The sequence below is a fragment of the Hydra vulgaris genome, chromosome 09, assembly GCF_038396675.1.
Source record: "Hydra vulgaris chromosome 09, alternate assembly HydraT2T_AEP".
NCBI lineage: Eukaryota > Metazoa > Cnidaria > Hydrozoa > Anthoathecata > Hydridae > Hydra > Hydra vulgaris.
Window position 1 is genome coordinate 64,002,010 of NC_088928.1, and position 15,810 is coordinate 64,017,819.

Below are 15,810 nucleotides of genomic sequence, written 5' to 3' on the forward strand. Positions count from 1 at the left end.
AATATTTACATGACTGGGGCTTGAAGAAGACAAAATTCATCTTATCATTAAGCCCCCCCCAAAAAAATGCATATTCATCAAATAAAATGTTTTAACAAAATGCAAAAAATAAAATATATAACGTTTAAAATATTTAGTAATTCAAAGAGTATTTATATTTAAGAACTGATTAGTAAAATAAGATGATATATAAGTATTAATATTACAAAAAGAATTTACAATAACTTTTTTTAATAAAAATTGAAATTATAAAATTTTACAATATTTTTAGTAATTAGTATTTCAAATAATAAAACTTAAAAAAATCGTTTGTAAATTCAAAACTTATAAGATAAGAAATACATTTACAATAGCAGACTATTGTTTAGAATATTAAATATAATATTAAAGAGTAATTAGTAGGTTAATTTTTGTTTTTGTTTGCTAGTTTAAAAAGCTTTTTAGAAGAACTTTAATTCATTTTCATGTATCATCAGTAATTGCTTAAGTTTTGTTTTAAACTGGTTTAAAGAATAATTAGATTTCAGCTCATTATTTAATATTGTATTCCACAGCTTAGGACCTCGGTTAGCAATTGAGAATTTGGTTGCTGAATAATGTGTTTTGGATTGAATGTAATTGTTTTTTGAAAATCTGGTAGGGTATATGTGGTTTATTTTTTCAAAAAGTGAATTAAATAACATTGGTGATATTTTTTTATCAAGTTTAAACATGAAGATAAGAATATGGTAAAGGTTTAGCTTATATACATTTAGAATATTAAGTTTATTAAATAATGTTTGAGTGTGAGAGAAACGGTCTACGTTTGTAATTATCCTTATAGCCTGTTTTTGTTTACTAAACAGTTTTTTTACTTTTGTTGCGTTTGTGCTGCACCAAGCAACGTTTGCATAATTTAAGTAGCAATGAATTAAAGAAAAATATAAGTTTTTTAAACAAGATAGATTTAAAAACTGCTTGGCTTTATACAAAACACCTATATTTTTTGATATTTTATTTTCAATTAGACCTATGTGGTCCCTCCAGGTTAAATTTTCATCCAGAACCACACCTAAAAATTTTATTGATTGCTCTCTTTTTAATAATGCGTTATCAATAAAAAGATCAGGAAGTTTTAATGGAATATCTTGTTTTTTATGAAGACGATGGAACAAAGTGTATTTGGATTTATTGATGTTCAAAGATAGTTTGTTTGATTTGAACCATTGGGTTAATTTTTCAAGTTCTTTGTTTACTGTTTGAAATAATTTACTGATATCTTTACTAGAATAAAACAAGTTTGTATCATCTGCAAACAAAATTAAGTTTAAAATGTTAGAAAATTTATATAAGTCGTTAATATAAACGAGAAATAAAAGTGGTCCTAAAATTGATCCTTGAGGAACACCACAGGTGATTGACTTATATTCCGTTTTTCCGCTATCATATGAAATAAACTGCTTTCTATTAGACAAGTAACTATCAAACCAGGACAAATTAGTATTTATTATACCGTAACTTTTCAGTTTGGATAGAAGGATTTGATGATTGACAGTGTCAAAAGCTTTACTTAAATCGATAAATACACCTAGGGTATACTTGTCTTCATCAAACCCTTTAAATATATCATGAACAAGGTGAGTGATTGCATGATCAGTTGAATGACCAGATTTAAATCCAAACTGTTTATGAAAAAGAATATTATTAACATTTAAAAAGGAATATAGTCTATTATACATAACCCGCTCTAATATTTTAGAAAAACAAGAAAGAATTGAGATTGGTCTATAATTCGTAACATCGGAAGGATCACCTGATTTTAACACTGGAATGACTTTTGCAATTTTTAGGTTATCTGGAAAATATATATATATATATATATATATATATATATATATATATATATATATATATATATATATATATATATATATATATATATGAACTGTTAAAAGCCTGTTACAAAGTTCATATATATATATATATATATATATATATATGAACTTTGTAACTGGCTTTTTCGTGAAAGGTCTGTCCTCCATTGAACCAAAATTTAATTGAAAAGGATAACTTTCTTGAAAGGAGGCAATCAGATGTGCTTCATCAATGATTTAAATTTGGGTCAAGAAGATCTAAGTCTGATGAGATCTTTGATAAGAGTCTTTCATCTTAATAAACTTCATCTCATCATCTAAATAAATGTCAAGGTATTACAGCATTTAACATATGGAATGTTGACGAAGTCAGTGTCAGCACTGTCCATAATCCTCCCAAAATCTTAGCAAAAAAAGGTCAAAAGCAGGTTTGCGGAATGACTTATGGTGAACGAGAATATAGTATAACAATGATTGGAGCAATAAATTTTGGAGGTGACTATAAATCTCCAATGTTGATTTTTCCTCGTAAGAAGTTTAAGGACTTTATGTTAAAAGGGCCCCCAGAAGGTACACTTGGTGGAGCAAACCCATCGTGATGGTCAAATGAAGACATGTTTCTAGGATTTATGAAACATTTTGTAAAGGATACTCGTTCAGGTAAGGAAAATCCTTCTATTCTTTACTTGATAATCATGAGAGCCATATCTCAATACCAACAATCCAGCTAGTAAAATATAATGGGATTACATTGGTAACATTTCATTCACACACTAGTCACAAAATACAACCCTTAGACAAGGCGTATTTGGTCCATTTAAGATATATTGCAACAATAAAATGAAGGATGGATGATAAAACCAGGCAATACGGGGAAACCAGCAACAATCTATTATGCATCAGAAATTGTTGGACAAGCTTTTCCCTTAGCTTTTACTCAAACAAAATTGCGTACAGTTTTCTAGTAAGTGGCCATCATCCACTGAATAAAAAACATTTTCAAAGATTATAAGTTCTCGTCATCTTCTATAACAGATCAACTGCAACCTGTTTCTGAAGACCAGCCTAGAAATAAAAGTAAGCATATTGAAGACTTTTTGAGCATACCTGGGCCCTCAATCAATACTAAGGTAACTAGCTGTAGTTTTGCTTCTTTTGAAAACCAGATAAACGCTAACATTTTCTCTCCTGATATTTTTCTATCTTACCCAAAAGCTCAACCACGAAAACAAACTGAAAGAGGTTGTCCTAAGAAAAAGTCTTTCATTTTAACTTCCAGCTTGAAAGAGGTTGTCCTAAGAAAAAGTCTTTCATTTTAACTTCGGGACCTGTTTTGAAAAAAAATCTGAGCTTTACCTTGAAGCAAAGTACAGTATTTGACAAAGTATCTGCTCAGTCAGAAATAGACCTCGAGTTTTTGAAAGATTCAGATTTAAAAAAAATCCAGTCTGGAGTTTTTATCTTGGCAAAAATTCGTGGTAAAAACTTTGTAGCAGAGTATTAGAAGTTGCTGACACATTTTTTAAAGTTCAGTACTTGAAAAAGGACACAAACTCACAATGATATATATATATATAAATATATATATATATATGTATATATATATATATATACATATATATATATATATATATATATATATATATATATATATATATATATATACATATATATATATATATATATATATATATATATATATATATATATATATATATATATATATATATATATATATATATATATATATATATATATATATATATATATATATATAAATATATATATATATATATATGTACAAACGTAATCTATATATAAAAACGTAACATAAATTAATTTATTGTTAAAACTTGTTTATATTGTTACTTTATGTGAAATTTTTAGGCCAATTTTAAATAGCCGATTCATTCAATAGTTTGGCATCTACGTTAATCAATTAATAATTTAATTTGGCTATACAGAAATTCTTCTTCTATATATATTTTATCATTTTCAGTTAATTTTAGATTATTTAGAGATATTAGTTTTTAAAATTTTAATGTGCGTACATTTGATTTTAATTGCACTGAAAAAAATACGCCAAAAATAAACAAAACTGTACCAGGAAAATATTATACAAGCTGAAAAAAAAGTTAAAACAATTAATGAGTTATAATTTTTTTAAGTTTCACCAAAAAAATAAACTGCTGCATAATATGTTTGTGTTAGTATTTGTTCATAGAGGATGGCGGGTAGACTTAAATGGTGGGGAGACGCGTTTTATGAGTTTACTATTTTTGTTTTCATTTTATAGCAATTTATTATTCCAAATATTTAATTTGTAACAATTTTATAGGACTAATAACTTTGCATGTTATTCGATCAGCTGTCTTATTTTAAAATAAAATACGGTTTTATGTTTACACAACTGCTTAATCAAATTTATATAAAGCCAAACACATATGTTATAATTATTGTTTAAAAAATTATATTTCTGTCAACAAACATGAATATTTTTTGGACGTTTTTGGTTTTATTGCAAACATACATATCTGCAGGTTAGTTTTACTATTTTATCTTTAACATAAAATCTCACAAACTTTCAGGGTTAAGTGAGGTTCGGGCAAGTTTTGCTCCATAAGATGCTTTTCTATTTATTATCTATGCCTAATAATTGTGTGTGGGTTCTACATTTAATTATATTACACTTGTAGCTTTTAGTGACATTAAATTAATGCAATTAATTTAATGACACTAAAAGTCAATGACAATTAACTAACTCGTTCTACTAAGTAAACGCAGAAGGAAGATAAATTACGAATAAATGTTACACGTATTTTAATACACGTGTGAAGGGTAACCTTTTTAGCATTCGCCGTGCCTAAGTAACACTTTAACAGCTGTTAAAAATTATCAGCACACTTGTTTATCATTCTTCATGTTTAGTGAGAGTAAATTATGGGAATCCAGATGCATTTGAAGGTGATATAGGACTTGATCCTGAGACAAGAGCTATTGTTAATGGTCAACTGACGGAGAATCAATTTAAAGGCGTTACCTTAGATAGAATATGGCCTGGAGCACAAATACCTTATGTTTTTGACAACAACTTTGGTAAGAACTAACTTCTCGTTATGTTTTTTATAAAATTTTTATTTTGGTCTATACAATTTTTTCTGTAATAATGGTTTTTATTGAATTTAACATTCAATTAGATAACCGACGACGGCAGTTAGTCAATCAAGCTATTACTTCCTACAACCAACACACATGCGTTCGATTTGTGCCACGAACAAATCAACGTGATTTTGTACACATGGTTAATGAACAAGGGTATGAGCAATACCAAATAAACAATAAACTAATGGCTTATCTCTATATTTAGCAAATAAAAATTTTTATTTGAAATATTGTCGTGTAAAATGTAAAAATTGTTTCTTTTTTATGTTGGTCAGGTGTTGGTCAATAATAGGTCGTCAAGGAAACAGTCAAAAATTGAAACTCGGAGATTGGTGTCTTGATATTGGGACAGCTATTCACGAAATGATGCATGCAGCTGGGTTTTATCACGAACAAAGCAGAAATGATAGAGATGACCACGTCGTGATTTTTTGGAATAATATTCAACGAGGTAATGTAGTTATATACCAAATCAATTATTTTAACGTTAAAATAAACCATAACACTTACATTAAAAGGAAAATATCTGTAAACCTTTTAAAAGTAAATTTGGATTAAACTTTTCGTTGGAATTCAAATGAATAAATAGTATTTATTTTAAATTTTCTCAAAATATTGCATTGGTATACCTCAGAAACGAAAAACAATGGAAATTTTTGAATAAAAATTGAATAAATCGCTTCTTAGAGCAAATATTAGACTATTTTATTATAAATAAACTTAACAAAAAGGCGAGTCAAACTATATTAAAAAAAAATTATTTTATTAAAAAAATAAACTTTTATTTAGATTAAAATTACTGGTATTTTAATTTTAAAAACTTTTTCTTTCTTTCTATAATTACTAATCATGTAGATATCAATAATACAAAATAATGTAGATATCAATAATACAAAATAATGTAGATATCAATAATACAAAATAATGTAGATATCAATAATACAAAATAATGTAGATATCAATACGTAGATTTTATTACGGATTTTGTTACATACATAGCGTAGAAAGAAATATAAACATATTTCCTTCTATTTTCTTGGCATAACTTTTTAAACAGTCATGCAATTTTTTTTCTCTTTAGCGACATTAATTCATTTAAAAAAAAAACTGTTTGTAAGATTGTAGACGCAATAAAACAATATTATCTGTTTCCGAAATTTTCTTTTTTGGGTAGCTTTTGGTTTATCTTAATTTTTTTGAACTAATTTTATACATAACTCAAATATTTTTTTTTAAATCATTAAATCAAATTCATAATAAAAATTAAATTTGTAAAATTGTACAAAATAGTGTTTGCAATTTTTTAATTTAAACTTTGTAAGTTTAAGTTTTTTTGTTTATCATTTTTATATTGATAGGTTGTAATTAGCTCGATTTATTTATTTCATATTGATAGGTTTTAATTTAGCTTGATGGCATACTATTTTATTTTACATAATAATAATAATAATAGTAATAATAATAATAATAACAATAATAATAATAATAATAATAATAATAATAATAATAATAATAATAATAATAATAATAATAATAATAATAATAATAATAATAATAATAATAATAATAACAATAATAATAATAATAATAATAATAATAATAATAATAATAATAATAATAATAATAATAATAATAATAATAATAATAATAATAATAATAAACAACAATAATAATAACTACTAGTAATAATGTGTAAAATAAAAATTAATGAAAACTAATAGAAAGCTGAAGCATAATAAATAAACTGAAGTTTAATAGTAAAACTGAAGCATGATAAAGTAACACAACTAAATTTTTCATTTATTGGTCAGGGCTGACGACACGGGTTTCGAAGTGAGGGAAGAGGGGTTGTCACATTCACCAATTTTAAAAAAAATTCTATATATCTAGAAATTTCTTAAAAAAAAATTGCTTTTAGAAAAAAGCGCGAATGAGGAGGGGGAGGGGGGAGGGGAAGTAGGCCATTGCTCCCCTGGCCTCCTCGTTTTTGTCAGCTGTGTTGGTTGTCATACAAACAACGTATACACTACCCAACGGACCACGGGCTACCAAAAGATGCTATTTGGGCATATAGTTTATAGGTAAAACAAAGTTTTACATTGATCAAAGCAATACCACAATAATATATATAAATAATAGTATATATAAATAATAATTTATTTAGATAATAAATGTATTTAGGCGAGGATTACAACTTTCAAAAATATCGAACAGAATACTATGGTCAAACTTATGATCACAATTCAATAATGCATTACAGAAATGATGAGTTTTCTGCAAATGGTAAAAATACAATTCAAGCAAAAAATAATCCTGGTTTGAAACTCGGAAACAATCAATTTTCGAAATCTGATATCGCGGCCATAAATCAAATGTATAAGTGTGGCGGTGTCACTGGAATAACTCCAGGTTAGTTAGAGTTTAATTCACCTATTTTTTTAGTTTATAAACTAGTAAACAAGTAGTTATATGTAATGACTTTATGGTGCTGTTAAGATGAATATGTCAACGAAATTGTTTAATCGAAAACATTAAATTTTAAATTTTAGCTCCTTGTGAAGATAGCCATAGTAACTGTGCGACGTGGGCTAAAGCCAACGAATGCAATAAAAATCCAAATTGGATGAGGCCAAATTGCAAGAAGAGTTGTGGAACATGTGTTTAAAAAATAAACTCTAAAAATTGAATGTAGCAAAACAAAAAATGAAACAAAATCAGGAATCTTTTTTTTTAAAATATCTTTTAAAAAAGATAAAGAAGATATTCTTCCTTGATGCAAACTTGAAAACAATCTGAAAATAAAAAAGCATAATTATAATTCTAAAACCTTTTTAAAATAATATTTTTAAATAAAAATAAAACTTGAATATTTTTATTTTTATGTAAACTTAAAGCATAAACAATCAAAACAAACAATTTTGATCATAAAGTATAAAACTTACTATATATCAAACTTTAAAATCTTTTTATGAAAACAAATAAACAGCCTCCAGTTTTTTTAGACTTGGAAGTAAATACTAAAATGGACAACCTATAAATTAAGCTCCAGTTTTCAAAAATGTCTGCATAACAGTGACGTCACTGCTACATAGTGAAACTTTGTAGGTATCCTAATCTAATACAAAAATCTTAAAATAAAAAACTAAACAATAAAAAAACAGCACAAACAGTTTTTACTAATAAGCAGTTATGGATCCGGGTGGTGGGGTGGGGGATTACAAGGGGGATTGATGGTTGCATCCCCCCCCTCCCCACCAGAATCAGATAGTCCAAAAATATCTTTTGAACTATCTGATTCTGAAATTGAGGACCTTTTTTTTTTTTTTAGGAGACACAAATGTGGTAAAAAGTATTTCAAAATCCGTCAAAATTTCTTTATTTAAGTTCTTAAATTTTTCTTTATTTTCTTCCGTTTAATTGCTGTGTGTGTTTAAGTTCTTCCGTTTAATTGCTGTGTATTACTCCTTATGTATATTTTTCGATTTTGAAACGCCAATCGATAAGTTTGCAATCCCAGATCCCCAGATCAGAACAATATACACTTCACGGCTATTTTTTTTTATTGATTTTCTCCCATTTGCTAAAGCTTACGAGATTTTTGGAAACGGACGTAGCGAAAACAGTTTATTTTATTTTTACGCGCCAAGTAAACAAATTTTCTCTAAATAAAAATTCAAAATGGTTTCTGAACCATCTTTTTACTGATAAAGTAACCTACTATCAAACTCGTGGATAAACTCGATCCATGATGCATCTTATAATCTAAAAATTCACACATGGATTCATAATGTGTATATCTAGGATTCCAGTTTACAACATATACCTTCTGATGACTAATGTCGTAAATATAAATGTATTACATTAAAAAACAGTAATTTTTATGTCTATTTTGCTTAAAACTACTATTTAACTGTAATTTAGACATATAGTTGTAAACTGCAATTTGAGATCCAAATGAAATTTATCTTTATTAGTATTAACATTGATAGTTAAGGAAACCGTCATTTAGTCTATCCAGCTGATTTTTTCTTGTTTTTGTATTAGTTTTTTAAATAAATTGAATTTCAATATCTATATAACTTTTAAAGAGCAGATTTTATTAAAAAAAACGCATAATATGTATTTACACTTTAATAAAAATTAAAAAAAAAATACATAAACTTATATTTATAGCCCTAATTCAATGTAAAGATGGTAACTTTTTGCAACTTATCATAAAAATTAAAAAATTGCAGACGTTTTAGACCAAATTTCGTATTTCTTTAAATAAAGCTCGGGAGTTTTTAAGGCAAAATAAAAATCGCCGTGCTTTCAAAATGAGTCAAATAAACAAAAAATAAAATTAATTTACATCAAATAAATTGGTTGATCCTTGTTTTGTTTTTGTATTATGAAATGAATTTATTTAAAATATTGAATTTTTAAAACTTTAAACTTTTATAAGAAAGTTAAAATATTTAATAAGTTTTAATATTTTCTTTAATTTTTCAAATTAAGATACCGCGTCAAAAAAAGAGTTTAACAAACTTCTACATATTTTTGCGCAACAAGGAAAGTGAAAAAGAAATCTGTTAACCAAGTTTTTGGAAAAAAATATTAAAAGTTGTTGGTGGATCAACAAAACCGGAGTCTTTAGTTGCATAAAATAAATTTGAAAGCGGAGCCAGATCGTTCCGTTTATAAATTTATGTTAAGTAACTGAAAAAAGTAAAACTAGTTAATATTTGAATAAAGAAGACAAGTTGTGTGAATAAAGAAGACAATTTGTGTGAAGTGCTTTGAATTAAGTACTTTTATACAATTAAAATGGTGAAAATCTTAAAATTTTCATTTTTTTATTGTAATTGCTTTAAGATCAAAATTTATCACAGAATTTTAATTTGTCTACGAAATTTGAAGAAAAAAAAAGTTATTTCAATTTATCCTAATGTTGGTATAGATTTTAAATTTTAGTTATTTCTTGTGCAATTCATTCCCAATTTGTTTTCAAGTATTCCTTATGCATAATTGAAATTCCTTAGCATAAATAAAACTTTTTTTTCGCAAATTAAGTCAAGACTCTCGCTAGAATAATGCCTCCATGACCAAACGCAAAAATATAAATGGAATTATTTGGACATGCTGTCCCAAATCTACTTATTGTAGCAGAATGGTTTTTACAAATGGCGTGTGTTCTGCCATCATAAGTTTCAATGATGGTATTAATTGTATTGGAAATGTTTTTGATTGTTTAATTATTCTACGTGAAATTTTTTTTTGAAAAAAATGTATTAAAAAGTGGCCATAATAGAGCTTTATCTAATTGTAAATAGTCATCTAATATTTTAAAAACACAGAAAAAAGTAAAAGGAGGTCTAAGGAAAGAGTTTATATTCAGAAAAAAGACATTAAAGGACGCCAACCCTATAAATTTGGATCCCATTGAGTTAGTTCTGTTTTAATTTATGTTAATACATACCACGGCGTTAACTTTAGCAAAAAAATCTTTTAACGCGAATTTATAAATGTTTGCGCGACCGTTTTAAAATTCGTTTAGATATAAGTAGGGGAAGTTCGTGTACCTAGGGCTTCCTTGTACCTAGGGCCACCCCACTTTATTTGAAATTTAAAAAGTTCTAAGTTATGCTTCTCAGTCAGGGGATTAGTTAAAAAAAATTATTTTTTAATCCTATTTTGATACACAGAAAGCGCTGCCACGGTAATTAGAAAACGCTTTTTGATGGTCTAAAGTAAAGTTTTGCTGCTTTTATCTTATATTGTTTTACAATCCTAAAGGAAATGCTTTTCTATAGGTTCTAGTAGATAATATTGTTTGTTACTTAAGTACTAAATGCGATGTTTAATAAGTTTACTCTCAATGCGGATTTGTTAATAGATGACGTTTTGCATGAGGTTATCAAGTCTTGTACCTAGGGCCATATAGTATGCTTGTACCTAGAGCCATATGTTTGTTTCTCTGATAAAGAATTTGTTTGATAACGAATTAGATTGCTAAATTCCGATTTTGGCGAACAGCATTTTTTTTTTGCAGCCGTTTTTGGAATACCCATTTAACGCGTACATTTGTAAATTTTGCTCAGAATTATTAGTTTTGTTATTGATATACGTGTTTCAAATTTTGCTCAAAATTATTACTTTGTTATTGATATACGTGTTTCAATTAGGGCTGTACCGGATTCAATTTTTCCAAATCCGGTCGGAGCCTGATTTGCCGAATTTAAATTGACAAATCCGGCTGGAACCGGAGCCAGATTTCGAAAGCAAATAACAGGAGCCGAAATCCTGTAAATCAAACAATGTTGACCATTTTCAATACCAAGTGACAACTTTTTTCTGTTAAACTTCATTTTTTTTATTAAAAAAGAAGGAAAAATTTTCAAACAATATAAATAAAATAATATAACAGAACAATATAACCAAACAAAATAATTGATAAACGATTTTTTTCTATTTACTAAATTAATCTATAAGATTAATTTAGTAAATAGAAAAAAAGCATAAGACTAAATAGCATTTAGTCTTTGATCAGTTTCGAATTGTACTTAAGAAATATTAGACGAGCTGCATTATGTGGAAGGAGTGAGCTGCGGTGATCATTGAGGACCTCCCCAGCAACACTGAACAAACGTTCTGATGGTACACTTGTCGGCGGTGCACCCAAATAAATGCGAGCTACTGTCGCCAGAGCTGGCAATCTGTGCATATTTTTACTCCACCACTGTAGTGGATCAGCGAGTCTATTTATTTCTGGTTCTGCCAGATACTGGCTTAGCTGAGTGTCAATGCTTGTTGGCAATTGTTGTTCAGGTGCTGACGTAGATTGAACAATTTCATCAATACATCGCCAGAGTAATGATGATGATGTAGAAGAATAATCTAGCCGGATTTTTTTGCTGAAACTTCTTCAATTTTGTTAATCTGCTGCTTAGCATGCTCAGATTGACTTTCATCTTGCATCGATACCCTCTGCACTGTAACTTTATTGAATGCAAGCAGAACCACTGCCTTTGCAGCTGTCAGTGCTGCCTTTGATGAAAAGAATTTAGTTTTAAATCGTGGATCAACCAACGTTGCCACTGTATAAAGAGGTTTCTCCTCAATGCCTAAAAACGCTCATCCAATGACTTAAGTAGTGTTGACTTCATAGTCTTTACACCTGCATTATTGCCTTCATTTTTCAACAGGTTCCGCAGAGCTGTTACAACAGGGATAACCAGTGATATATGTGCTGTTTTATAGCTAACTTCACGAGTAGCCTCTTCAAACGGAGCCACCACACAAACTAAATTCTCCGCCACAGACCATTGATATGCAGTTGGGCAATAAGTTTCATCAACTTCGGAACAGTAGACAGTTAATGCACGACGCTGTTCACATAGTCAGCGCAGCATGTAAAACGTTAAATTTCACCTTGTACTCACGTCTTGTATCAGCTGGTGATCTGGTAAACAAAGTTCAGCCTGCAGCTCCTTGAACCGACCAGTCGCAGACTGTCGCAGGCGACCTAAAATGGCTAACTAATTTCTTAGCAATACTTATTATATCTGATACTGCCCGCTGGTTGAGCAAGCCATCATGTACACATGTCTGAATAGTATGTGCAAAGCACCCAAGGCTATCTATGATGGCATCACGGAAATATTTCGATATGTTTGCCGCATTATCGTGAAGTACGACATTACAGCGTCCAACGTCAATGTTCCATTTGTCAAGCATCTGCTGAAAGGCAGTCATCAGTGCAGGGGCAGTATGATGTCCAATGAATGGCTTACAATCCAACACAAAGCTCATGTTTTCAAAGTGCTCTGTTAGCCAGTGGGCAGTTAAACCCATGAATGATTGCACAGTATTGCCTGATGTCCATGTATCAGTGGTAAATGACAGAAATGGAGAAGTTACTGGATCTAGTATTACCAATAGTTGAGCACACACTTCATCGTTTATTTCAGGAATTAATTGCTCTGAAAAATATTTCCGTGATGGAACAGTGTACCGCCTCTCTAAAACTCTCATCAGTTCAACGAAGCCTGTCTTCTGAACAACCTGAATCGGTTCCATATCAGTTATAATTATCTTAGCAATGGCACGATGAATTCTAATTGATGAGCTGTTGTTGATATCCCATATTTTCATGCGTACAACTTGTTCTGGAATTGTGTACTGAACCATGGCTTAACTGGTTGCGGCAGTTGCACCAGGCTTAGCATTTGACAATGCTACAGTTTCAGCTTTCTTCTGTGAGTCAGCAATTTTTATTTGGATTTCGTTGTATTCTTTAGGATGTTTTGAACGAAGATGTGTTATCATAGACGAAGTTAAAAACTTTTTAGGTTCACCAGCTTTACCACGTGACAAGATGCTGGGACACAGCAAGCACTGCATTTTGAGCTGTCGCTATCCTTTAATTTGAAGAATTTTCAAACTGGACTGCTTTTATCATTTTTTCCTTTGCCTGCCATCTAGTTAAAAAAAGTTAAAACAAATCTTATGAATGACTATACAATTTTTGCAAAGTAGTTGAATGTAATAGCTCAACATAAATATAGCTAAACGTTAGAAAATTATTTATATTATATTCTTAATTATGTTTGAAATAAACAACTTTAAAAATTTGATATTTTGAATAAGCGAGAATGATTTGATTAATAGGCGAAAATAAAGTAACAAATTATTTCTAAAGATTGTTTATAATAAATGAATTTTATTTAAATTATCAAAGAAAATATTATATTATGTTAATAAGGTAGTTTTATTAATTAAATACTTTAAATAATTTAATTTTTAATTAAGTATGTATTTTTATAAATTTAAATCTTTCAGAAATATTTCAACGACTAATTTTTTCGAATTTCGAATTTTTTTTGCTCTGAAGTTACCAATTTTAATTGTCGCAATGAATGGAATCGATAACTTCAGAGGGGAAAAGGAATTGTAAAGAAATGTAAATACAGATACCTTTACAAACATGGAGCACATAGAATTAGAATTACAAAGAAAATTGATTTGTATAAATAAAAGCAAAAAAATGTAATAAATAACTGACCACAATTCAGAAATCCGGCTAAAATGTGGCCGGATTTCAAAACTTTTTGCCGGAGGCGGATTTAGGCCGGATTTGTAAAAATGGCCGGATTTCTGCCGGAGCCGGAATCCGGTACAGCCCTAGTTTCAATCACATTGTGTACTTAATGTTTGTATAATTATCTACTTTTTTTTAGATACTTTACAGTGATGCATATCAATGTGATATTTATATTTTAATTATGAGAGTTGTAAAGTTTGCTACACACCTTTTGTTATCTTAAAATGTTTTTGGTTTTGATATATTTATATTAAATCTCTGTGATTTTTATTATATTTTAGTAGTAGTAGTAGTAGTAGTAGTAGTAGTAGTAGTAGTAGTAGTAGTAGTGGTAGTAGTAGTGGTAGTGGTAGTAGTAGTGGTACTACCACTACCACTACCACTGGTAGTGGTAGTAGTAGTGGTACTACCACTACCACTACCACTGGTAGTGGTAGTGGTCGTCGTCGTGGTCGTCGTCGCCGTTGTAGTTGTTGTTGTTGTTGTTGGAGTGAAGAAGTATTTTTTTTGTTAATATTTTATAATTGCATTTTTTTTTTTTAAATTTATAGGCATTCAGGTATTTTGATCAAAATAAATTTTGTTTATTTTGATAATAACTTGGTATTTATTTAACTTACCTTTACACATTTTAAAAATGTGTAATTTGTTTATATTTCACTTTTAAAATACTTGAGATTTTTTTAACTATTTTTTTTGATGCCATGGAATAATAATGGAAAAAAGCGTTTAAAACCTAATGTAGATAGTGTACCTCTTGCTGCAGAAGCAGTAATGAAGGATGGATTTCCGGTTAGGACTGCAACACAACATTTTAGTATCAGCAGAAAAATACTCCAAAGACATAAACTTTTGCCAGAAGAATAGTTCTAAAAATTCTGAACCAAAGTATCAATATTTTAACCGATGTGCTGTTTGGAATGTATTCTCTAAAGATGAAGAAAAAGCCTTAGTTGAGTACCTTGTCATAGCAAGCAATATGCATTATGGACTGTCAAAGCCACAGCTTAAAAAGCTTGCTTTTGAGTATGCAAAAGCCAATGCTAAAAAATATCCACCCTCCTGGGATAAAAATAGTAAAGCCGGTGAGCAATGGTATTCTGATTTTATGAAAAGAAATAATAAGTTTCTTTCACTAAGGAAGTCACAAGTTTAGCAAGAGCAACCAGTTTCAACAAAGCAAATGTTTAGCTCTTTATTTCAAAATTCTTGAAGTCTTCTCAAAATATATATTTTTGCCTGAATGCATCTTTAATGTGGATGAAACAGGTATTACAAATGTGCACACACCTGTTAAGGTTGTAGCCCCGAAAGGCAAAAAACAGATTGGGAGCTTAACTTCTGGTGAACGAGGAACTAATATAACTATTATTAGCTGTGTGAATGCAATCGGAAATTCCATACCCCCTATGATGATTTTTCCAAGAGTGAACTTCAAAAATCATATGCTAAAAGGAGCACCTACAGGAACTAAAGGACACATATAAGTAGATAATCAAATGCTGAAATTTTTTTAGAGTTTTTGAAATATTTTATTTACCATATCAAATGTTCTGTAGATCAGCCAGTATTATTACTATTGGATAACCATGAAAGTCATGCCAATATTGAAGCGATTACTTTTGCTAAAGAAAATGGTATAATAATGCTTACTTTTCCTCCACATACCAGCCGTAAGCTTCAGCCATTAGACAGAGGTATTTTTAGATCTTT

The 15,810-nt window shown here is 29.0% G+C and overlaps 2 protein-coding genes across 2 annotated transcripts; one reads left to right on the plus strand and one right to left on the minus strand.

The window, feature by feature from the left end:
• Positions 1-4,341: 4,341 nt before the first annotated feature.
• Positions 4,342-7,729, plus strand: LOC100213185 (zinc metalloproteinase nas-15-like). Its single transcript, NM_001309766.1, is given in 6 exon segments — positions 4,342-4,393; positions 4,782-4,949; positions 5,051-5,168; positions 5,291-5,466; positions 7,197-7,424; positions 7,565-7,729. Coding segments are annotated over 6 exon segments (858 nt in total). The 3' UTR covers positions 7,681-7,729.
• Positions 7,730-11,529: 3,800 nt separating this feature from the next.
• Positions 11,530-13,184, minus strand: LOC136085647 (zinc finger BED domain-containing protein 4-like). Its single transcript, XM_065806971.1, has 3 exons — positions 12,534-13,184; positions 12,127-12,382; positions 11,530-11,891 (listed from the first exon to the last, which is right to left on the minus strand). The coding sequence occupies exons 1-3, from the start codon at positions 13,182-13,184 to the stop codon at positions 11,530-11,532; spliced, it is 1,269 nt and encodes a 422-aa protein (XP_065663043.1).
• Between the last annotated feature and the right edge of the window lie 2,626 nt (positions 13,185-15,810).

What these genes read in the sequence shown, in the direction of transcription:
- LOC136085647 (XM_065806971.1), bottom strand. Translation starts at nt 13,184, where the DNA reads ATGGTTCAGTACACAATTCCAGAACAAGTTGTACGCATGAAAATATGG. An exon ending in TAAGTATTGCTAAGAAATTA is followed by an intron (nt 12,383 to 12,533) that starts GTTAGCCATTTT and finishes CTATGTGAACAG; the next exon opens with CGTCGTGCATTAACTGTCTA. An exon ending in ACTTAAGTCATTGGATGAGC is followed by an intron (nt 11,892 to 12,126) that starts GTTTTTAGGCAT and finishes AAATCCGGCTAG; the next exon opens with ATTATTCTTCTACATCATCA.